The sequence below is a fragment of the Gouania willdenowi genome, chromosome 6 (genome assembly GCF_900634775.1).
Source record: "Gouania willdenowi chromosome 6, fGouWil2.1, whole genome shotgun sequence".
NCBI lineage: Eukaryota > Metazoa > Chordata > Actinopteri > Blenniiformes > Gobiesocidae > Gouania > Gouania willdenowi.
The window spans coordinates 14248809-14272771 of NC_041049.1; the positions used below are offsets into that span (position 1 = coordinate 14248809).

Consider the following 23963-nt stretch of genomic DNA (forward strand, 5'->3'; position numbering starts at 1 on the left):
ATTTATTTATTTATTTTGAATTGAATTAATTGGTGTTATTTTTTTTAAAATTGTTTATTTTGACAACATTTCTTTTTAAACAGATGCAATTGAGGAAAAGAAATGAAGTTCCAATTGTGTAAGATCTTGTCTCTTCCTTTTTAAGTCTATACATGAGATGTTTACTGTATGCAAGGGAACCATGGCAAGATTTATTACCAAAAATAAATCTGTGGAGTTAAAGTAACTGGTAAATTTTACTTTGAGTACTATTTAATTGAGCTACTTTTTACTTGTACTTGAGTATTTTATGTACAATGTACTTGTACTCGAGTACAATTTCAATCAAGTAACAGTACTTTTTACATCCCTAGCATTCAGACAAATGTCACAATTACAATCTGGAAATATGATGTTTAAAACGTTATTCAGAAACATTTATTGAAAGTTTACCATTTTGGATTTTGTTGAGAATTAAAAAAGCCATTGATAAAAAATTGGCTGTGGCAGACCAAACAGAGCGCTTCCATTGAAAAACAAATACCCATCATTCAGAATCAGAGGCAGTACTATCCATAAATAATAGAAAAAAGCTCAGATTGAAAGAAACAAGATACAAGGTTGTGAATCATTTGAAGGCAAAACAAAGCACAACAGAGATCAATGTGTCAAGTCAAATGGGAAATTATCTACGAGCTTTGCCAGTTCTGTGCATGTCCGGCAGTGATAGAAACAGCAGTGAGGTGTTGCTGTGCTCTTATCGTGCGAGCCAGGTGGCGGAGCTGGGAGTAATGAGCTATAGCCTTGTGTATATAAAAGGCTTTCAGGAGTGAAGCTATCTCAGGTTAGACTGCATAGAGAACAGAGCCATCTGACAGTAAGAAAAGCACAAATCCTCTTTGATTAACAAATACAGCGCAAATACGTGAATTGACTTCAAATTATACTAAATGAAGGATGATTTTATTTGTTTATGGACACAATCTTCTTTCTGATGTGTTATTGTGGTGTTTTTTTCAGCCAAGGTCACATCGGAACCAAAAGAAACCTAAAACATATATTATGGCCCCCTGTAGGATGTTACTGTATATCAAAAGGCTTGAGGGCCCGCAACTTAAAAGAAGCCAAACACAAAGATTATCAAAGTATTTATTTATATAAAGTTCTTGAAAAGTAGCAACATAATAAAAAATAACTCAACGAAAACAAAATGAACAGGAGACTGTGGCTAAACTGAACAAAAGTCGGGAAGACACTGGGCCAACCCTCTACAGGGCCATCACACTCAGCGTCCACCCTCTAAATTACAAAAAGGTAAAAAACACTAAATCTAGAGAAACACAAAAACGGGACTACCAGTGAACTCCGGTCCAAACTAAAATAAGAAATGTGCATAGAGAGTAGGGGTGTGAACATTTTAAATCAATAGTTTTTATTTAAAAAATGGATAAAAATAAATAAATAAATAATTATTATTATTTTTATATTTAGTCAATATTTTTGTGTATTTGTGCAATATTTCAGTGGTGGTTACAATGCCTTCAATGTGGTGGATGCACCTGTTGACTGACTGATGGAGAGCTCTATTTTGATAGCTTTAGTAACACAGGCTACATATCTGAGCTAACATCAGGGTATGAAAAAATCGATTTTACGATTTTTTTTGGGTGCCGATTTTAAATCGATTTATTAATCTAAAAACAATATTTATTTTTTTATAAAAAACATTTATATATTATTATTCTTTTATATATTTAATCAATATTTTTGTGTATTTGTGCAAGCTTCAGTGGTGGTTACAATGCTTTCAGTGTGTTGCAATGGTTACTTGATGGACATTTTATGATGGCAGTGTGTAATGCCTACAATATTTATGTATGCACAGACATTTTATTTTCATATAATCTGTTTAGATCAGTGTTTAAACTGATACAATAGCAGAAATTATTTTTCATTATTTTTGCACATTGTCAGTAACAGTGATTTATCCTTAATGTTCTCACTTACAGTTGTTACAATGCCGTCATTATGTTGTCATGGTTACTTTGAGACTTCTACACAGTAGTTTCAGTAAAAAGAAACTTGTTGCACTTCATTTTATGATGGCAGTAACACTGCGTTTTCTTTTTTTCAGTGAAAATGTGCAAAAACACTCATTATAATTAATAAATAGGATGTTTTGAAGCAAATAGTTTTGACTCAATTTGTCCTCTGAATGATCAATATCTTCTGATGAACATATACAGCAACTTGATTTTTCATCCGTTTAATTTTGATATTAACTGGGTAGAATATCGTACTATATCGCGATAATATTGTACTGTGACCCAAGTATCGTGATATGTATCGTATTGCAACATCCTTGTCAATACTCACCCCTAATCGAGAGCCATCTGACAATAATAAATGCAGAAATTCTCTTTGATTAACAAATACAGCACACACCAGTGGCGGCTGCTGGTCTTTCATGCAGGGGAAGCTCATTTTCTGCCTACTTCAGAAAATGTATCTGTTTATTTAAATGTGAATTCTAGTAGAATTCACATTTTGTTGTCAACAACTATTTGTAGATTATCACGCACGCACGCGCGTAGCTGCTGCGCGCTGGAGTGTGAGTGTTTGGTCAAAAGTCTCACAACACAAGCAGTAACAGTCTCCACAAACACCAAAAACAGACACTAGGTTTGTCAGAAGTTAATTCGCTATGAGAGGATCAGCAAAGTCTCCGTGTCAACACAGAGCAACGGACTGAAATATTTGAAAAACCCGCCTGTGTGCTTACAACGTCATACTCTCTGATTGGCTCATTTCGCTGTCAATCAAAATTGAATTAGCCTGAGACAGATCATCCAATCATCATCCATTATTCCAGCGTCCGGAACAGACAGATCCAGCCCACTGCTCCATAGACCTCCTGTGAAGCCCGGCGTCCGATGGGCGGGACTAAGTGCGTCATAACCGAGCATTTATCCAATGAGCGTCTAGTTTGACTGCAGTGGATCAACCCCTAATTCCTCTCCCATTGAAGTCAATTGAAGCTGAACTTCACCACTGTTTATTAACACTGTGACGCTGCGGTAATGAATGAAGAACGTCACGCTGTCACTGTCAGTTTCCTGTTATAAGAAGCTGATTCTGAACTAAACATACATGTGTTCTGTCATATATTTAGTCAATGAAATGTACACACAACACTACATATTTGACCACTGATTTTAGGGGAAGCTGAGGTTCCCTTGTAGTCTTAAAGCATCCGCCACTGGCACACACACATCTCAAATATTAATAAATTTCTTTTTAATGTGTTATTCTGGTGATTTTTTTCAGCCAAGGTCACACCAGAACAAAAAGAAACCTAAAACATACATCAGTAATATACATACTCTTTCAATCATCAGATACATTATTTTTTCTAATATACAGTATATATACACACACACACGCACACACACACACACACACACAGTTTTTAAGCCTATAAACCTTTGGGATTAATTTTCTTCATCTGACAACTTTTAGCAAGGTTAACATTTTATAAGACAAAAACAAAACAAGCACTTTGCTTGAAGCGGCAAGAGTGACCAGCCATTTGTCCTCTGTGGCACAGACGACAAAAGTGATTGAGCAAAAATCCCACTGGTACACAACTTATTCATCTGAGGGCTGTAGCCTGGAGCATTTACTGGCAGCTCCTGTAATTCTGCAGCTGCTGAGACTTATCTTCAGCCCTATATGTCATACAGAGCTTCTTGTGGGAATCCAATGTGGAAACATACATGTCCGTCCGTCCCTCCCGTAGAACACCCACTAATACCTTCCAGGAATTTAAATGTGTCGCGCAACACTTGATGAAACACAGCTTGAAATTCCTCAGTGTGATAAGACAAAAAGCATCTTCCTCTCTGGCTCTACCTTCATGTCGTCATATTGCCTGTTTGAATTAGAGCTCAGCCTGCAGCTGTGTTGGATTTCGCTGTTAGAAGTTTTCTGGGGCAATTATTTTCCTCCATCAGGAATGTGAAAGTGAAGAAGTCATCATTTTAAAGAAGAACAGAAATGAGAAAAACAACTGAAGGCAAAATATTTAACAGAAACATTGTCATACATTGAACTAAATAAGGAGTAGTGCAGAACTTGTATTCTCAATGAGTTTGACTTTTAGTTCACAACACACAGACTGTGTTCAAAACCGCATACTAACGTACAACTCATACTCAGTTTGACGTCAAAATGAGTATGCGCTGCGTTCACATTAGATAATATGAAAATATTGAGAATGGGAGAAACACTTTATCCCCACACTGAAGTAGTCCCAAAGCACTTTACATATCAGCTTATTCACCCATTCACGCTCACATTCACACACCAATGCTGCCATGCAAGGCGATAATCGCCCCCCATACTATATAGCGACATTTTTTAAGTATGCACAATTGGCACACGAGTCATGCTCAACTGCATTGCAAGCCAAATGTAAAATCGCCTTGGGACCGGTGTCACGGTCTGAGTAACCCTAACATAATCCAATAAACAAATAAAACACGTGTCTGTTTGTCGTTGTAGCTTTGAAATGTATCTTGGGAAACTTCTAAGTACACTTCAGTGGGAATGCTCATCATCCTAATCATACTTATAGTAAATAGTAGACAGTATATAGAGTTTGTAGTGCATAGTACAGAGTATGCCATTTTGAACACTTTCGAATACTGTATTTGTTTATTAATTATCAGTATATCAGAAAATGTTATGAGCATTGTGATGATATCAGGTGACATGTATTGACCTTTACGTTGACTAATTCGACTTAAAATTATTGGAAACTATTTATCACCTTTCGTGTCGGGACATTGAAATTCAGAGCAAAAAAAGCAGAAAGATTAGATTAGGATAAGAAAAAAAAACAGATTTCATGTTTGAATATGTTTCACACAAGCAATTTGATACTGTTTATTCAGCTACAGTAAATAAATCTAGCTCACTCACAAGCACCGATATGTCAGCAGCAAATGCTTAATTGCAAATGCACATAATTACACAAAAAACTGTGACAAATGTGCCATTGTTTACTGTTTGGAAATAGACACAATGCTGTTTTATGAGGGTTAAATCATGCACACTGTTCTGCAGTACTATCAGCTAAACCCTCAGAGTGGTGGGAGAGAGAAAGAGAGATCATAATTCATCATCCACCTGCTTTTTGAGGCGAATACTGAAGGTATTTATTGTGCGGATCCAGTTCTGCAGCTGAGCTCTCCCACTTGTGATCACACAGTAAAGGAAAGGGAAATGAACCAAATGCTGATGTTCATTCTGCTGCCAAAACCTGCAGAGGAATTGTTGACACAATGTATCATCAGTAATCTACTGATGAGTATTGACAGATATCATTAAAGCTAAGCATTATCCATCTAATTTTACAACATATTAGTACATTAAAACATAAAGACTAGAAAGAAGAAGCAAAACTCTAGGTTTAAAATTGTTGTCTTTCTTCTTTGTGGCATAACTCTATCCTCAGTAAATAAAGTTTTCCAAGCCGATTTTCAAACAACACTTGAAATACAACTGCAGACTGACACCACCCATTCCTTAGGGATTAGTTGTTGGATTATATATATATATTTTTTTTTTATAAAGGCTCACCTCAAAGGTGTAGCTTTCTTTTATGGTTTGTAGACTAAGTTCAAATCCAGGAATGCAGAAAATACATGTGTGAGCCGCAACTCTACCACTACTAAAATTCACCAAATCCTTAGGAGATCATAATTTCAGCCTTTATTTATTTTATTGGCCTATACGTAATTTATTTGGAGGACTTTCCCATCTGGGATTCGCCTTTATTTCAATATTATAAAAAGAACGGGTGATAAAGACATTACGAGCAGTTTTACGACCATTTTGATGGTAAGACGATTAAACCTCAGTCTTCTTTTTGGAAAACACCAATTATGGGTCATGATTCTCCAGTGCGAAATTTGCATGTTCTCCCTTAATGTCCCTTAATGGGTTTCTCTGGGTAATTTGGTTTTTATCTCACAAAAAAACCTATAGCCATTGGAGGTTTTTAAAACTGACAATTGTCATGAACGTGAATGTCGGTTTTAGCCCTGAGAGAGAGAGACGAGTGCCCTTTTAGATCCGTACTATCTATTACAAGCTCAAACTTCTTTTCTCCCTAAGGTTGGTTGGATAAGGAACATTGAACAGTATCAAGAATAAATGTTTCCATCTGATGCACTGTACCAGGTTCTAGCTTGAAGCTAATTTGCATCTGCTGCTTTCAGTCCCATTGTGCATTCTTCAGTTTGTATGTGAAGAAGACAACTGCAGTGTTGGAGAGAAATGTTCAAAATGTAATAAAATGAAATTGAAAAAAAAACTACTACCCTATGCCATTAGATTATTCTGTAACACTTGACCTGAAGTTTTATACATACGGCTGGCATTACGCTGTCATTAGCATGAATAAGGTGTCATTAAATGTCATTGGTTCAAGTAAAGTGTTACTGATTATTCCATTTGATACGTAGCATTCCAACACATCTAGCCTAATAAATCTTATTTTCGGCCCTTATTCAGACCATTCAAAGCAATGACTGCAAAGTTTTTATGTGCATAGATTAAAACAAACATTTTTACGCTGGCAACAACAAGGCTTTCCCAATAATTGCAGCCCCTGGAGTTTAATTTGGAGATTAAACATCTGTGTGGATGATCCAACAATTTCAGTGTTTTAACTGAAAATGTTTAAAAAGCGTGTCAGGACGTGAGTGTTGGTAACTTCAGTGCACTGACTCATTCTTATGGGGAAATGAGCGCAATCTGGAGAGTAAGTGATGGGAAAGGACCAACCTGCTCTTTCCCGTCACCCTCCGCAGAATATCTGCCTGCATCTGTGGGGTTTTGCACAATATGAGTGATTTGATGCGTTGCATTACGCAATAGCACTGCCCCTCCCATTCTCTCTAACTCAGCACCCTGCCTCTCTCTCACTCTGCCTCTTGCTCCATCGCAACCTCCCTCCCTCACTTGTCCTGGTATTAATGACACAGCCATCCGAGGCAGCAGCAGTTTCCTTATGCTCTTTTACTCGTGCAGGCAGCACTCGTACTCACACAAAACAATTTTGGAGAGAGAAAAACTGAAGGAATACCTTTTTTGGCAGATCTGTACTCAACTTCACTTAAAGGGTAGTTTTGGACTTTCACTCATCTCTTTGACATATTTCAGAGGAAAATGAGGACAACTATCTTTTACATTTATGCCACTCTCCTGCTCACAGCCACTTTTCTGCCGCAAACCAGGCAGGTAGCAGACGTCCCTGGATATTCTCACCAAAGATGGGACAGTAGAGGACCCAACAACTTGGGATCTGATTCTGGGGTCCCATCTTCGTGTCCTATCAAACTTAGACCCTCGGGTCAGTGTGGGAGCTCTGGGTCGGGAGGAGAAGAAGGGGGAGAGGACTGTCTGTATCAAGTAACTCTGCCTCCGCTCACCATTCAGCTGCCCAAGCAGTTCAGGCTGCTGGAAAAGACAATGAAGGAGCTGCAGAACCTGAGGGAGGTGGTGAACAAGCTGAAAAGTGGGTGCCAAGAGTGCCGTGGTGCACGTGGGAGTGGACCTTTAGGACATCAGCAAGCAGACCAGGGACAGGCACAGGTGAAAGCTCAGGAAGAGAGGAGATTGGATGTGAGGGGGCAAGAGGTGTATGGTACCAGTCAGGAGTCGAGGGAAGATGGAAGGATCCCTGGATCTACCCTGGAGGTTACCGAACATGAACAAAGTTCGATATTTGGAAAAATTACGAGTCCAAGCACAATGCAGGAAATGCAGGTAAGGTCAGTCTCAGTAGACGGATCACAAAAAAAAAAAAAAAATCATGTGTGTGAAATAAAAGACATTAGCTTAATCTTCAATTATATTCTTTATTACAAAGAAATGTGTGCCAAAATTAAAAAAAAAAATGTTTTATGTTTTTGCCCTCCACAATTTGTTCAGCCAAATTTAAACAGGGCTGAGAATGTTTGGAAAAATTTACAAATTGTAAAAAATTAAAAGCGTCAATATTTCATATAACAAATGTTGTACTGCCAAAGCACTGCATTTTTATTATCAAACGAAGAAGATTGCTAAAAAGTCACAAAATGTCATAGACTAGTACTAGCCACCTCCAAACATCCTAATAAAACTAAAAGAACAACATAACTTATGGCTCAAAGCCACACATATTTGGCACAAAAGCATGTTCCCATCTCCTACTCTTATGTAAAAGTCCTACCTGACACGGATTCACTAGGGAAAATTCCAGCTACTGTAAACAGAAAAGAAAGTGAGCGATTGACACTGGCCAAATGGCGGCAAGTCTTTGGTGTCTGTTGAGTCTCAAAGCCAACATGGCAGACAGCCAACCATAACACGCACAGACAATCTATTAAATTCAGTGTAACAGTCATAAAGGCTGGTGACTTGAGCACCTGCTTTGTATTCTGTGCCACAAATAATTACCTTCACGGTCGATCTGGCTTTTCCTAGGTGAAGCTCAATAAGATGTCAACCAGCCTGCGCAACGCCAGGAGCCAGATTTCGGCCTTGCATGGTCGCCTGGAGGGACTCAATCTACTTAACATGGACAACGTGCAGGCTATGGTGGACAGACGGGTGGAAAACATCACTGGAGTGGTCAACAAGCTCAGCTCATCTTGCACCACCCCATGTGCAGCCCAGAACTCACCCCAGTGTAAGCTCACATTTACTTTTTCTAAATCAGCTCATCCTTCAAGCCCAATACTTTGCTTTCACTTCACTAAGCCCTCCGTATCCTCCCATTTTTAAAAGATGTCGTAAAGAGAGACGGTTTTCTAATCTGGACTTTCTTTGCTCTTTAATAAATAGACAATAGATAGATCGTATACTTTATTAATACCAAGGGTTTTACCTCTAGCTCATAACATGACCAGTATTTTTCTTTCAATATTCTTTTCTTCTCCCTAAAATTCTTCTCAGATCAGGTTTGACACTCAAATTTAGCACTGAAAGTTCAACACTTTAGGCCATTCTGACTTGTCTTCTCTGGCACAAGTTCAGAAGATTTATCCAAAGTAGACATTGTGATTTATAGTCACTTCAAACTCAATCCATAGACTCTGGGTGGTCACCGTCACCAAGCAATGCCCTTTTGTGGGACATGCAAACTGTAATGTTCAAGGTTGAGATGGATAATTATTGTGACGTGTTAGATACCACAGTGAACATTATTATATAATCAAGTAAGGATTTTCATCATGAAAAAATTGCTTTAATTTTGAATGTCAATGCTTAAGGCTTCCACATAGCTAAAAATTCATGGTTTGAATTATAAAAATTAGTACAAATATGTTATTCTCCCGAGAGGGGAATAACATCACCTCTAATACAGAGTGGTTTAAAGGAGAAACACTCAAAAAAGACATCTTATTAGTATGCAAACTTCCCACTACCCAGGCATGAGGAACAAGTCACTTTACTTTAATGATAATACTTATTCATACGGCAGCAAAAAAGAAACTAATTCTTTACTTTAAAAAAAGGAATTTTCAATGTGTGAGTCGTGTAAACATAAAGCTATAGTTGAGCTTCTATGTAAAGAAGCAGATGCAAGGTTGTTTCTAATTAGATAAGCAGACAGAATCTTAAAAATACCTTATTCTCAAACCTGCCTAGTTCTCCTTTAGCTCACGTCATCTTTACCCACTCATGGACTTGTCCTCTGACCATTTGTGCCCCTCTACTCATCTCTCGATTCCATATTCCATTTTCTCCTGTCCTCACATGCACCATCTCGCCCTCTCTTTAACACCATCTCTGTGCCCTCCAGCTGTCATTTCTTCAACTAGAGGTTATATTCTCCGAAAGTCATGTTGGCATTATATCTCATAAAGATAACTACTCTTGGTAATTTAAGCAGGAAATTAGTCTGTGCAGTTGAAGAACTGGTAAATTAATCTATCTCCAGTTAGAGAAGCTGCAACAACAGTCATTGGTTAAAATAACTAATGACTGGAACAAAAAGTCATTAGAAAAAAAAAAGTCATTAGAAAAAAAAGAAGACTCAGTAATGGCTGTTGATATCAAAAGAGTGATTACAGGTATACAATAGTGATGTTGTAGCTACTATACAAAGTTAATTGTTTCATTAGAGCAGACAACCTTTAAAATGGCAGCTACTTAGTCTTGTATTGGCTGTAAAGTTATCTGCTAGCACGAAAATAAATAATCACATAGTTTCGAATAAAAGTGTTGATCGTATTCAAGATGAAGTTTGAGAGTGAGAAAGAGAAAATGTCTAAAAGGCAGTTACCAAAATAATCAAATTAAGTGGAGACTTTTACCACTGTAATGTTCTGTATGTATTTTACTCAACCACTCGCAGTATTGCCAGGACTGCAAGACGAATACTCAGGCCTTGAGGCTAACAACAACCATTCACATTTATGTTCTGCTACATTAACTGACTTGGGAACAGAGACCGGACATTTGTTCTTGAAATGCTTGTCTACAAAAATAAAATGACACAACTGAAGTGAAAGAGTGTATTGCTTTTATTAGTCAAGGAAAAACCACTGTCCTCAAGTAAAGTTATTCAACATTCCACTATCTCTCTTTCAACGCGTTTCCTCCCTTGCAAGAAGCCAAGGCATGCAGCTCTGATAGGTCCTCATCTACTTCTATGGTCAAAGCTAAACAAGGAATGTGTTTCCATCATTTTGAATCCACTTATCGGTCAAGGAAGTCTGCGTTCGCTGTTGTAGTTATTGTGGTATGTTCTCAAAACATGTTTATCCTAGCTATGAAAGTACACTCAAATTAAATATGGCAATAATAACAAAAATCCACTTCTAAAATAACCCTCAATAAGAATTGTATAATATAAATACTTTTTTTTAAGCTTTGTTTCACCCTCAGTGATTCAATCTATTTTTCCACCTACCCATTCAATTAATTTAACCACACACCCAAAAGCTTCAAGCCGATTGCCTATTCACGTCAGCCATCTATTTACCCAACCACGCACTCATTCTTTTATTATTTCACACACACCCTCTCCTCTACACACATATATCTATTCACTCAGCCACCAACCAACATTCAAACCCACTCATTACCTTAAATACATTTATCGGTATACAGTACATGCCTAACGTGAACTATTACAATCTCCCAACAACCCATCAATTTCAATCCTTTTTACCCAACCAAAAAAATAATTTAGTCCATTTGTGAAACACAGGAGAAAGTAAAAAAAACACAAAACCTGAATCTTTGTTAGTTCAGCCCCTACAAATTCACAAAATCAATGAGACTCCACAATATTTGCCAGGGATGACAGTTTTCCTATGCTTATATCACATGAAGGGAGTCATTTTCAATCTCAAAAATCCTCAAAATGTTTCTCAAATATTCCACATTTTTCTAAATTAAATAAAGATAGGACTCAAAAATCAACAAAAATTAAAGGAAAGATCCTGCAGGGACTGATAACTGTTATTTTGTCTGAATATTCTTGGTGCCTTTCAAATCACTTATACATGGAAGTGCAAACTAGAGCAGATTAATGTTGAAATTCTTTTCCCACGCATTCCACACTTGGGATCAAACCACTCTTTATTTGGCCCCTGAACAAAAATGAGTCTGAAACCAATGGACGAACCCAATTATCTATACAGTATACTGATATGCTAAAATAAATCCCCACTTGCCACCCAGCAATCCCATCCCAGCTCTATCAACACAACAGTCCAATGTGAGCCAATCGGATAAAAGTTTTTTAAGTATCCATAAGTGACTGATGTGGTATTTGGGGAGACATGATGCCAGCGATGTAGCTGGCTGTTGAGTGTCGAAGGACACTTGCTGCTTGGTAAGAGTAATGGGAGCATGTGGGGAGGGTAATGTTAAATGGAGAGACTGGAGTTCGACAGTGGAAGGGAGAAGATAACTAAGAAGCATTTACAGGCCAATACTTTGTAAGCCAAATAGCGTTGAAGCTGTAAATGTGACAAGTGTACATTTAATCTAAGCTCAGCATCCAGGCTGCGTTCCATATGGGTGGCATTTACCATCTGCAGCTACTTTGCACCTAAAGTACTGCTCTGTGTAATGCAGCAAGACAATATCATTTATGGGTCGCGTCTAAGCGAGCAAAAAGACTGCTTTTATGTTTTAGTTGGAGGATGGTGGTGTTGTCCTATGCACCATTTTCTACTAGTTTCAAGTTGAATCTATTGCGTAAGGATGGATACAAAAAGCATAGCAGTTCATACCAGGGATACTTTATCTTTGAATTGGCTGGGATAGCCTTTTGCAACTTCTGTGATCCCGAACGGGAAAATAGAATATAAATAACTAAATATATCAACAATTGAATTAGGAACAGAGGGGTAGCAAATATTTCTGTTTTAGTTAAAAGCAATGGGAAAACCAAACTCCTAAACCCAGATACAATCTGTCATGTGGTGTGAACGACAAATTTGAACCATTGTTTTCCAATATATATGTCACAGCACACCTAGTCCCAGGTGCACCACATTGCAGTATTATTGTGCACACAGCAAATTGCTTGGTAATACCATACACTAATGACAGACTAATAATAATTAAAAAAAAATGGAAGCAACAGAATAAAATTTCACAGTTTTACAACACGAGCCTAATGATGTCTTATGGTACACTAATGTGCCACAGCAATGTAATTAAAAATCACTCAAGTCAATAATCCCTTTTACTTTAAGCCACCTGCTTTAATTTGATGAATTAATTAACTGGTTAAAATAGTTTAAATAGGTCCACAAGTGCACAGCTAAGACGATGTCACCAACTCAAACATAAATTAAAAAAATATATTTCTACCTTTAAACAAAATTTTAGTTTTCAGTTATTATTCAGTTCATATTATTCAGGCTGAGTCCCTGGCGTACAGCGAGGCACAAAAGATACAGAACAGAGCACAGCGCAAAACCTAAAAAAGACTGAGGAAATCACTGGGATTGGGTTAAATGCCTGTGTTGCAGCACCTGGGACGGTTGGTGACTTTTATCCTCTTACTGCAGCCTGGTTTTTTTTATATATGTTTTCATGCTAGAGTACTTTGATTCTCAAACATTTTTACTGAACCAGAGAGAGAGTGTGGAGCAGAATAAAATTAGCATTAATAACAGTATTTGTCAAGATAAATGACTTAGCTGTTAAAATTCACAGGAAATCAAATGGGATTTGTGTCTATGAGATTAATGTTCCTCGTGTTACTCTTATTGAGTCTTTCCACTGCTTTCTATTTTTGGCTGTGGACAAAATCCACAACAGATGTAAATTATAGATATGATTAAGTTATAATAAACAAGGTTTTTTTTCTTTTCTGTTGTCACCCAACAGTTATCATAGCTCCTCGGGATTGTTCAGACTACAATGTGCTGGAGGTCAAGAAGAACGACATTTATCAAGTCACCCCTGACCCTCGTAATGGGACGTTTGAGGTTTTCTGCGACATGGACTCCTACGGTGGCGGCTGGACAGTGATACAGCAACGACTCAATGGCTCCATCAGCTTCAATCGCACCTGGGCTGAATACAAGAAGGGCTTTGGGAACCTAAGGTAACATTACGGGATTCTCAGGATCTATTTACCCAGCTAGCAATAAAGCTCAATCATTGGCGAAGAATGGAAAACATAAAACTGGTAACAGAACTGAGATATGCTGTAAAATCCAACCAAAGTTATTGTTGAGAGACACAAATTATTATTAGTTTTCTTTAAACACTCATTAAACACTATCACATTGTTTATTATTAATAACTAGATTTATATTTGACAAAGTGAAAGTATAGAATACAGTTGTTTAAGATTGTATGTTGTTTTAATTTGAAAAATAATAATTTTTTTTTTCAGTATTTCTAATCAGTCATTTTATTTATTTATTTTTTTTATCAATCACTAGAAATTTCAGGCGACCCCACATGGGGTCCCGACCCCAAGGTTCCAAAAACTGGGGTAACCCATTGCAGGACACCACATGCAAACAGTCAAAATAAAATAGGAACACTACAAAAAGTGCATTTATATCAATAAACCACGATTAATCTGAGAGCCTCCAAATATTCAAGCTTTGTCCCGAGGATACAGGCACGTCATGTGATAAAACCCACTGTATTTTGACCGACCTTAATGCTATGCTTTGTGAAGTGTTGCAGTTGTTGCGTTTAGCATTTCGCCGCCTCAGTTTTTACTTACCTTGATACTAAAATACTCCCATATTTTTCACATTTATTGACACCTGGCAAAGCCTTTTCCTTCCTTCAAAAATTCTGGTTAAATCTAATTTGCGTGTTTTCTCCTGCTGCACTGCAGCACAAACATGGAGACCTGCTTCTTTTTATTCTATTCACACAACATTAATATCTACAGGGATTGAAGCCTCCAAAAAAAAAAAAAAAAAAAACTCACCACACTGCATACAGCAATCTGCCTCCCACTCTCTCACACCTGCAAAACACTGACTGGACTTTAACAGTTCTTTTTCCCCTGACATCAACCCATGACTAGAAATGACATCTGCTAGGGTTGCCATTGGATGAAACGAGAATTTAGAATAATATAAATATCTACTGCAGAGATGGACAACTGGTTTCACAGTGGGGACTAAAGGGATTTGTGTTTTTGAGGTCATTTTAGGGGCTTATTTTTCTATATGGTTGTTGGAGTCGTTTGATGTATTTCTATTGTAGTATTGTGTGTTATTGAAATTATCGTGTGCGTTTTTGTAGCTATTATGTGCGTTTTGGGAGTTATTTAAATTTTTCTTTTGTCGTTTTGTGAGTTTTTGAAATCATTTGAATGTTTTTTGTCTTCATGCATGTTTTTGGATTCCTTTTGTGTGTTATTGTTACCAGTTTGTGCATTATTGGAGTTATTCTGTGTGTATTTGTTCCAATTATGAATGTGGTGTGTGTGGGAATGTTGGTGGTGGTCGGAGGGGCCACGATGGCGCACTATGGCAGCCTTGCTTCAGTCACCACTGTCTGTGGAGTGAATGAATAATGCAATGTAAAGTGTTTTGTCTATGAAAGGCACTATATAAAATCCAATGCATTATTAATATTACTAATTTACATTTGTCTGTGTTTGGAATCATTTTGTGTATTTTTGTTATTGTTTTGTATCTTTCTGTAGTCGTGTATTTTTCTTTCATTTTTAGTTTGTTTGGATTTATTTTGTGCATTTAATTTGTCAACCTTTTTTCTTTATTTGAGATCTTTGGGGAGGGGGGGAGCATTAAATCTATCTATAAAAGCAAGGAACGTCTGTGTGCATGTGGAGCGCAAGTCTCCCCGACCCAGTGTTTGATCGACCTGAAACTTTGTCACCGGCTTCCAAATACCAAATAATGAGTGTGTGCATCCGTTATTTTGGAGTAATTTGGTCATTCCAAAACCAATTTGAAATGACCTTCCACACTGTGGAACTCCTGTCAAACATTGTTTTAGAACACTGATGATGTCATCAGTAGTGACGTCATCAGAGTTCCAATCAGAATGTTCTAACTGATGATGTCATCAACAGTGTTCTATTCTATGCTAATGCTAAGCTAATGCAGAGCGATGCTGTCTGTACACGATAAATTATGAACGGATTTTGATAACATTTTCAGGAAATGTTGATAATGGGTCAAGGAACAGCTGATTACATTTTGGTGATGTTCTGGCAACCAAAAGAAAATATTAAGATATATACTGTATATCCCATCATTTTCCCATCCACACTGTGGAACTCCTGTTAATGTCAATATGAATACATACCTTCAACGGGCACTGTCCTAGTTAAGTATTGAGAGATGAAAGAAAGAACAGTTGTGTTTATTTTCAAAGAGTGTCCCTGTTATGAAAATTCCAGCTTCTTAGTCTACATCGAGTATCCATTGTGCCTTTAAAACATATATATTTGGCATTACTGCCCACCAGTAGAAAAACATCCACTCATTCATTTATGATCTTCGCACTAGAGCTGGGCAATATATCGTGATTCAAGATATATCGAGTTATCTATGTTGGCGATACAGAAAATGACAATATCAATTATATCGCGATATATCTTTATTCTTACTCCGCCAAGTGCGAAGCACAGAGCAGACGGTTATGTTTTAGCCTGCGCCTGTCTGTCTGATAGCAACGAATTTGGATAAAACATTTTTCGGAAATGTTGATGATGGGACAAGGAACCGGTCATTAAATGTTGGTGATGTTCTGGGTTACCAAAAATATTTCCATGGGTGGATGTGAGCTGTGCCTGAGCCTGCTCCTTTAAGCACGGGTGGCTTATGGGTAATGTAGTAGTGGTAGGGAAGTGCATTATGTGTATGTCCCGCACGGTACTTGTGCTGTACTCTTTACACATTTGTGTCAAATCTTAGAAAGAATAAATGTGGCAGCATTTAAATAAAATAGTGCACTGTGGTTTAATAAATAATTTGGTGGATGGCTGCGTTCTCTAGTGCTTTTCTAGTTTTACTTGTTTTTATTTATACAACCACACAGTAGAAATCACATCATGTATTACATTTTTTTTCATTGAGTACAGTCAAACAGTGACGTTCTTTACAATGTGTGTGTGTATATATATATATATTTTTATAAGTCATTTTGTATTGAAATACTCGTCTTTAGGAGTTGTTGCTTTCGTACTTCTTAGAACAACATGAAAAGCACAGTTTGATGGATTTCTGAGTGCGTCCTAACCCAGACCTTCCCCTAAACAAGCCACACTACAGAACTCACTCACAGGTGCTGTCGCTTATTAAAAGTGAAACATATTGTGCAGCTGTTTGTTAATAAATGTGCCTGTGTGGCATTTGTCATCAGCAAATTTTACCCAGAATTGTCTTTCTGGAAACACTTCATTAAGTTTAAAAAAACGAGATTTATTTCTTATATCAACACTTTAAGAAAAAAACATTGAGATATGAGTTTTGGTCAATATCACCCAGCCTTACTTCCTACATGGCTTAACAATTGTATATTATGAAAACATAGAGTACTCACGTATAAATGAGTGAATTTGATTTTTCTCCTTTCCTTCCCCTGTCCTACAGAGGTGAGTTCTGGTTGGGCAACGATCAGATCCATTTGCTGACAAAGGCCAAAGATATGATTCTGCGCATTGAGCTGGAGGACTTTGAAGGAGTTCGAGAATACGCCAAGTATGACCAGTTCTACGTGTCTAATGAGTTCCTACGCTATCGTCTGTCCATCAGTGGATACAGGTACCTCATTGGTTTTTATGCTCCCGTCAATATAAATCTATTTGCTGGAAATCTGCCAATACATGTGATTCTCTAATCCCCAGTGGGACTGCTGGGAACGCAATAAGCTTCAACAAGCACTTCAACCATGACCAGAAGTTCTTCTCCACGCCTGATCGTGACAACGACCTGTACCCGTCGGGAAACTGCGGCGCCTACTACAGCTCGGGCTGGTGGTTTGATGCCTGCATGTCTGCCAATCTCAACGGCAAGTACTATCACAAGAGGTACAAGGGAGTGAGGAACGGAATCTTCTGGGGAACGTGGCACAACATGTCAAACGAATATTACCCCACCAACTACAGGCAGGCCTTTAAAACGGTGAAGATGATGATACGGCCCAAGAACTATGTTCCTTAAAAATGAAATTACAAACAAATCAGGCACACAAATTGAATAACAAATTCAAACAAGCGCAAAAATAACTAAAGATGTAGTTGATAAACACTTATTTACTTAAGTTAAACAATTGCACACAGGTTGATGGAATATGTTTATACAGAAATATAAATAAAAATGCGTAACCTAAAAGAAAAAAAACAAGTGTGCAAATACTGTTTTACAGTAGTGACTGTGGCCTTTGGAATGTTGGATTAAATTATGAAACTGAAGAAGCAGCCATAACCAGACAGATGATGTAATATATTAATAATAATAAAAAAAGAAAAAAAAATGCTTTGAATGTCAAGGCCAGCTTGCAACAGGGGCAATAATAATAATAATATACCGTGTGTAAACATGAGAGGTTTTTCACCAGTCTTTGACATTTCCTCAGTATTTCTCCTGCTGCGTACTGCAGAGACCCAGCACAGCACATACTGACAGTAAAAATTAATGAGCTATTACTTCCTCTGCTGTCAATGATTTCATAATTAATGACAGCCACTCAAGTAAGGTCTATAGGAGAGCTGATGATACAGACATTATTGTTATATACACAAAAAAAACCCAACAGAAACCAAATAAGATACACAGTACATCACCCTTTGAATGCCGTACACAAGTAAAAGCTTCTGTGCCGTTAATCTAATTATACTGGGACAGTTGCTAAATGCACGATTATCAGACACAGCATAAAACACCCCTTTAGAAATATGCAGGCCGTGATAAATTTCCCAGCGATTCTTCATGTGCACGCTACACTATTGATGCTTTAGTAAATTCTTCCTGACAGCAGCCACAAAGCAGGACAGTGCTGCTCACACTGAGTTACAATAAAACGACTACAGTTGAGTTTTCAATGGGAAAAACATGTTCCCCACTTGTACAATACTGCTATCTAATGTTAGAAAACTGTATAGCAACGTGTCATCCATTTTTCCAGTCACTGAATGGGCAGCATATAATGGGGAGTGAAGTCTGAAGTCACTGTAAGGATGTATACTGTATTTATTTTTTACCTTTTGTTGGAGGTGGGTGGGGGGGTGTAATTGCTTTTTCTATGCTGCAGCACAAGATCTTTGAATATTTGAACAGTATTAAACACTGTGCATTGTTGTGACCATTCATAGTGACTATTACTGGTAGGTGAACCACCTTTCTTTTGATTTCAAATCTCACATCACATGTTGTGCAATTTATTTCTACATTAAGAAATAAATAAAGCTAAGTTAGCTACCAAGGCTTGGTATAGCTTGCTATCGTTGTTGATTTGAAATCCTTCTGTTGCCTGCAAGTTTTTAAAAAAGCATCATTTTCTGTACAGTTAAAGTTAAAGCATGACCTATTTGTCTTACTGGGGGTTTGTGATGCTTGTGGCAGCAAAATGCAAGGTACCGATGTCACTATTGATTATTGAGATGTTGGAAGAATAAAAGAAATCAATGACTAATTACTTTTACTTCACAGTATAGCTGCAGGGGCATCATTTTAATGTCTGTCTGTTTTTTTTTTGGTTTTTTTTGTCCGAGATGAACAAGTTGTTACAAGACTTTGTGGTCATTCATTGGATTATGTCAAGCACCAAGAAATCATATTGTTATTAAAGAAAATATTTTATAGTAGATATATGGTCTGAAAGTCATTTGAAGAGTTTGACTGTTTTAAAGATTTTCTTGTCAGCAGGTTTGATGTCAATCATCCACACTTCTCACCCTTGTTTTTTTTTCCTTTCAAGTAGGGATGTAACGATTCACTCAACTCCCCATACGATTCGATTCACGATGTTGGGTTCACAATACGATTCTCTCACGATTTATTTTACAAAATGAGACTGTAGATAAATTATGACTGAAAAAATATTTTTTTTCTTCTTCGAAAAAAAAAAAAAAAACTGTACTATTTTCTTTTATCTTTCATTGTCAAAAGAATCCTTTGATAAACTATGCAAAACAATGCTATTTAATTAAAAATACATCCTGAATGAAATAAATAAAGAAACAATACAAATGAAGAAAAAGCCTATTCATTTAAATTCTGGCTCTACAGTAAACTTTGCAAAACTGCATAATAGTTCCTTTTCTTTTTAAAAGTGCAACTGAAAATGTATTTTGTGCTTAAAGGTGCAGTCCGCAACTCTCAGGTTCCCCTCTCCCCCTCCCTCCCCGCTGCTCTCTTGCCTTGCCTCCAAACTTTCCAAAGTCCCTCCCTCAGAGGAGCTAACAAGCTAACGTTAGTCCGACAGCAACAGCCCAGTAATATAACATGCTCTGTTAAAAGCATGTTACTGCAGCGCTTCTCTCTCTCTATGTGCACAGTGTCACTTACAGTAGCCCACACGGAAGCTGGTGCGCACACACAAACAACACATGCCCTACAGAGTTCTAGTGTAACAATTACAAATCAAACATAATAAAAATCAAGCAGCAGTAATTACATTTCAAGCAGAAAAGTCACCAATTCCATCTTCTACTCCTCCAGACCACACATTGTAAAAAAGACGGGGCCTCTGAGCAGCAGCTGTCAGACAGCCTGTCAAACACAATCCTGGCTCTGATTGGTTCTTTTTGCTCGGTCGTGGTGCATTCTGGCAATCCGCTAAAGGCTGCAGGAGCAGCAGGGGGGACTCAATGAGTCTGTTTTTTTCACACAAACTACTCATTTCATGTAAAGCTGTCCTTACATATCGACTGCTTTAGCAAATATGACAAAAAGTCACTTTTATAAGAGTTGCAGATGTACCTTTAACAAATGGACTTTAAAATAAATCCCATATCAAAGACATAATATAAATAATTAAACTATTGCTTTCATTCTCTCTCTCTTGTTTCTCCCTTTCCTCTCTGTGCTCCTCTTACCTTGGATTTCACATGTTCTTTCTTTCTCACCAAACACGGTGGTGTGTCCTCAATTTGAAATTCTAAAAAGATAGTGCCATTTGATGTTAAAAAAAAGAAAGAAAGAAAAAAAAAAATATATATATATATATATATTATTTTTTTAAATACTGCAATTCAATTTATCAAAGTATCGATGTGAACCGTGACACCTTTGAATCGATTTTTAACTGCCTCTTGATTAATCTTTACATCCCTACTTTCAAGCAATTGATATCGATGCCACCATTTTTCAACTGCTTTATCATTCACAAACATATAAAATGTTAATAAATCTTACCTCCTCTAAGCACTGAAAAGCAGAACAAGAGGCCACATCAGCATCCGTGCATGGTTTTGTCTCTGGGAACAAAAGATCCGGTGGAAGTGCTGTTAGAGGGAAGCCCTCCATCCATAACGTTTCTTCCTCTTGTTCCTCTACCTCAACATCCTCTCCACTGGGAGGCTGAATATCCCGCTGATTTCCAGATGGATTCACTAAAGTGGAGAAAGCACTGTTGATGAATAGATCTAAGCCTGCTTTGAATCAGATCATTCAGCTCAACAGAACAATAATGTGTGGAAATGGCAGAAATACATGTATATTCAATTTTAAACTGAACCCTCCTATTATCCTCAAATACTACTAACACAGTGGTTCCCTTCAGACATGAACCCACTACCCCAGCACACTTAAAAACATAATAATGCAATGCATTTTTCAACCATGGTAATGACCCCATGTGTGGTCACCTTCAAATGAAATGGGGTCCCCTGAAATGTCTAATAATTCATAATAATAATTAAAAAAAATACTGACTAAAAATTTATTTTTGTAAATGTTTTAAGTATTATTCTTTTTCAAATTACAACAACACACACACACACGCGCGCACAAAAATCTTAAACAACTGTATTCTATACGTTCACTTTCTCAAATTTAAATGCAGTTTAATAATATATAATATAATCCTGGCAACAACAAAAATTATCAAAAGCTAACTCGAGAAAGAAAAATAAAGTCACCTCTAGGAACCTCTGATGTAAAGTCACATGTAATGTAGCCCTGCAGAGAAATTTGTCTCTGAATTCTACCTGTTCTGTTGAGGAATAATATAAAAGAATAATTAACAAAAAAAAAAAAAATATTCTGTAACCATGGGTAGTCTTACATTGGTTATTGTGTAATTTGTGGCAATGCATGGATGCTCCTGACTGCTGGTCGATTCATAAACTACTTTCAATTTTTTTGTTTTTATTCATGCACCCCCTATGTACCCCAACTTTGGGAACCTAGGCACTAACACATTTTACCCTTGGGGTCAATCTGACCCCAGGGAAACAGCATTTTTATTGATTCTGATTTGCCTCAAGAAAATCATTTTCAGAAAATTGTTGACCAAGTTTTTGTGTCAGGCACTTTGTTTATTGGTTGAATACATTAACAACCTTTTGATAATGAAACCTTGACCTGTTCTCTATCATCAGGCCAAACGTTTACATGAGAATTCATTTATTTTGAACAGTTTTCATTCAAATCTTCTCAAATTTACTGACAACATTACAAGAGTATGAACTCTATTGGTTGTGATGATGATATGACCTTTTGTAAAGTCGTGAAATATGAAGCAAAAAAAATACTCAACTATTGTTTTTTAAATTCAAATTGACCCCATGGTCAAACTTCAAATACTAATCATTTAATGCCAAATAACACGCATTTTTCAAAAAATGGAGTTGAGGTTAATAAAATTGCAGTGAGTAAAGCTAGTGTATAAAATAATAAGCCAAACAGTATAAAATAGATGAACGTATGTGTCAATAAGTAAAAGATCTTAAGTGAGGGGGCTCAAGAAACTGTCACGTTACTCTTTTTTAATTTGTACGTGCCAAACTGATTTCCTCATTTTATTTAAGCTTTAAACATACTTTATTTCATAATACCCACCACGATTTTTAAACAGATAAAACATTTTCAGGACGACAGTGACTATGCCACTGCACAAAGAAGTGGGTTATTTTATTTCAATTCTAAACCCTTGGAAAAAATCTACATACAAGAAGAAGAAGAAGAAGAAGAAGATTGCTGACCACAATTCCACCAACAAATACTGCTAAACACTTGGTAAAACATTATAATAAATCAAATTGAACTATTTTCTGAAATAATTGCTGTTTTTAGCTACCTAGCTATGTAGGCCTTTACACTCACACACAGCTGCTGCCATTTTAAGACTAATTAGGCTAGTTTCAAAAAGTGTGTTTAACCTGTTTGGTACAACAAAAGAAACGACGGTAAATGTCTTACTTTCACTTGTGCGAGGTCTCCACACTCTTCTGTAAAACTTAAATCTTGTTGTTGAATGAATTGCTTGTGTTGAATCTTTCTAAAAACAGTTAAAGAGAAACAGAAGCACAGATTCCTCTGTCTGTCAAAAGCGTGCTCCGGTTACCAAGGCAACGACGTCCTACGTGCCTGCTTCTTCACGTAGTATAGTACAAAACATTTCCCACTTTTTTTATTTTTTTATTTTTTTTTATTATTGTTACAATTTCTTTTCTCTTTTCTTTTATGTTTTGTTGTATGGAACCAACATACATTTTCAGTAAGAATTAAAAAAAAAAAAAAAAGAAGAAGAAGAAGAAGTGAAATCAAAGTTGTAGTGTAATTTATTATCCAGAAGATGGCAGAGAAACGTCTGTACTTCAGCAGCATAAAGTGCTCTGCTAACTCAGCACAGGAATGAAAGAGAGCTGAACTGACCTGGATCCAAGGTGAGATGGGGATGATGATGATGATGATGATGATGCAATATAGTTATTTCCCCTGGTAGCTGCTTTCCCACAATGCACCATAAAATATAAGAGCTGACTCTATATGAACAGCTGCAGGGTCAGGGTTGTGGCATCTTAACAATAATGCAGCATGCTCATGTAGGTTTGCATGAAATATATATATATATATATATATATATATATATATATATATATATATATATATATAAAATGAACCTCCTCTGGAATGTGTATTTGTATAGATCATCAATCAATCATAAAAGACAAAGTTTGACCTTGAATGTTCCTGATGGACAAATATCTTCATGTTAATGACTACTAAGTTTTGGAGCAAACTCTTATGTCCCAAACCACATGGTTAGATCGCTCATCTTTAATGTGCAACATAGAGAAATGCATGCAAATCAAATTTCCTGAACATTTTAGCCTTTTATCCAGGAATTGGGAGGTAAACAAAATCAGACTTTAACCCATTTTGAGTCTTTGACCCATTGCTTAGGAAACATTGACAGATGGGCTTAGGTGCCTTACACCAGGGATTCTCAACCTTGGGATCAGGACGACAGGACCCCATTTGAGGTCGCGAAACACTGAGAGGGGGTTG

At 37.0% G+C, this 23963-nt stretch overlaps 2 protein-coding genes across 3 annotated transcripts in view; one reads left to right on the forward strand and one right to left on the reverse strand.

Annotated features, from left to right (window-relative positions):
* Positions 1-23005, reverse strand: part of ccdc146 (coiled-coil domain containing 146) — a 63508-nt gene extending 40503 nt beyond the window's left edge. For both annotated transcript variants that reach the window (XM_028450784.1, XM_028450783.1), the window contains exons 1-2: positions 22872-23005; positions 20865-21061 (exon numbers count right to left, since the gene is read on the reverse strand). In XM_028450784.1, coding sequence (XP_028306585.1) covers positions 20865-21061; position 22872 — 198 coding nt within the window. In that variant the 5' untranslated portion in view covers positions 22873-23005. The remainder of the gene's footprint in view (positions 1-20864; positions 21062-22871) is intronic.
* Positions 7024-19312, forward strand: fgl2a (fibrinogen-like 2a). Its single transcript, XM_028450785.1, has 5 exons — positions 7024-7815; positions 8515-8719; positions 13390-13609; positions 17100-17270; positions 17354-19312. Exons 1-5 carry the CDS (start codon positions 7216-7218, stop codon positions 17667-17669), a joined length of 1512 nt encoding a protein of 503 aa, XP_028306586.1. The 5' UTR covers positions 7024-7215; the 3' UTR covers positions 17670-19312.
* Positions 23006-23963: the final 958 nt, after the last annotated feature.

Coding starts and splice junctions, on each gene's coding strand:
- fgl2a (XM_028450785.1), top strand. CDS start 7,216: ATGAGGACAACTATCTTTTACATTTATGCCACTCTCCTGCTCACAGCC. Junction 7,816..8,514: donor GCACAATGCAGGAAATGCAG/GTAAGGTCAGTC, acceptor GGCTTTTCCTAG/GTGAAGCTCAATAAGATGTC. Junction 8,720..13,389: donor AGCCCAGAACTCACCCCAGT/GTAAGCTCACAT, acceptor GTCACCCAACAG/TTATCATAGCTCCTCGGGAT.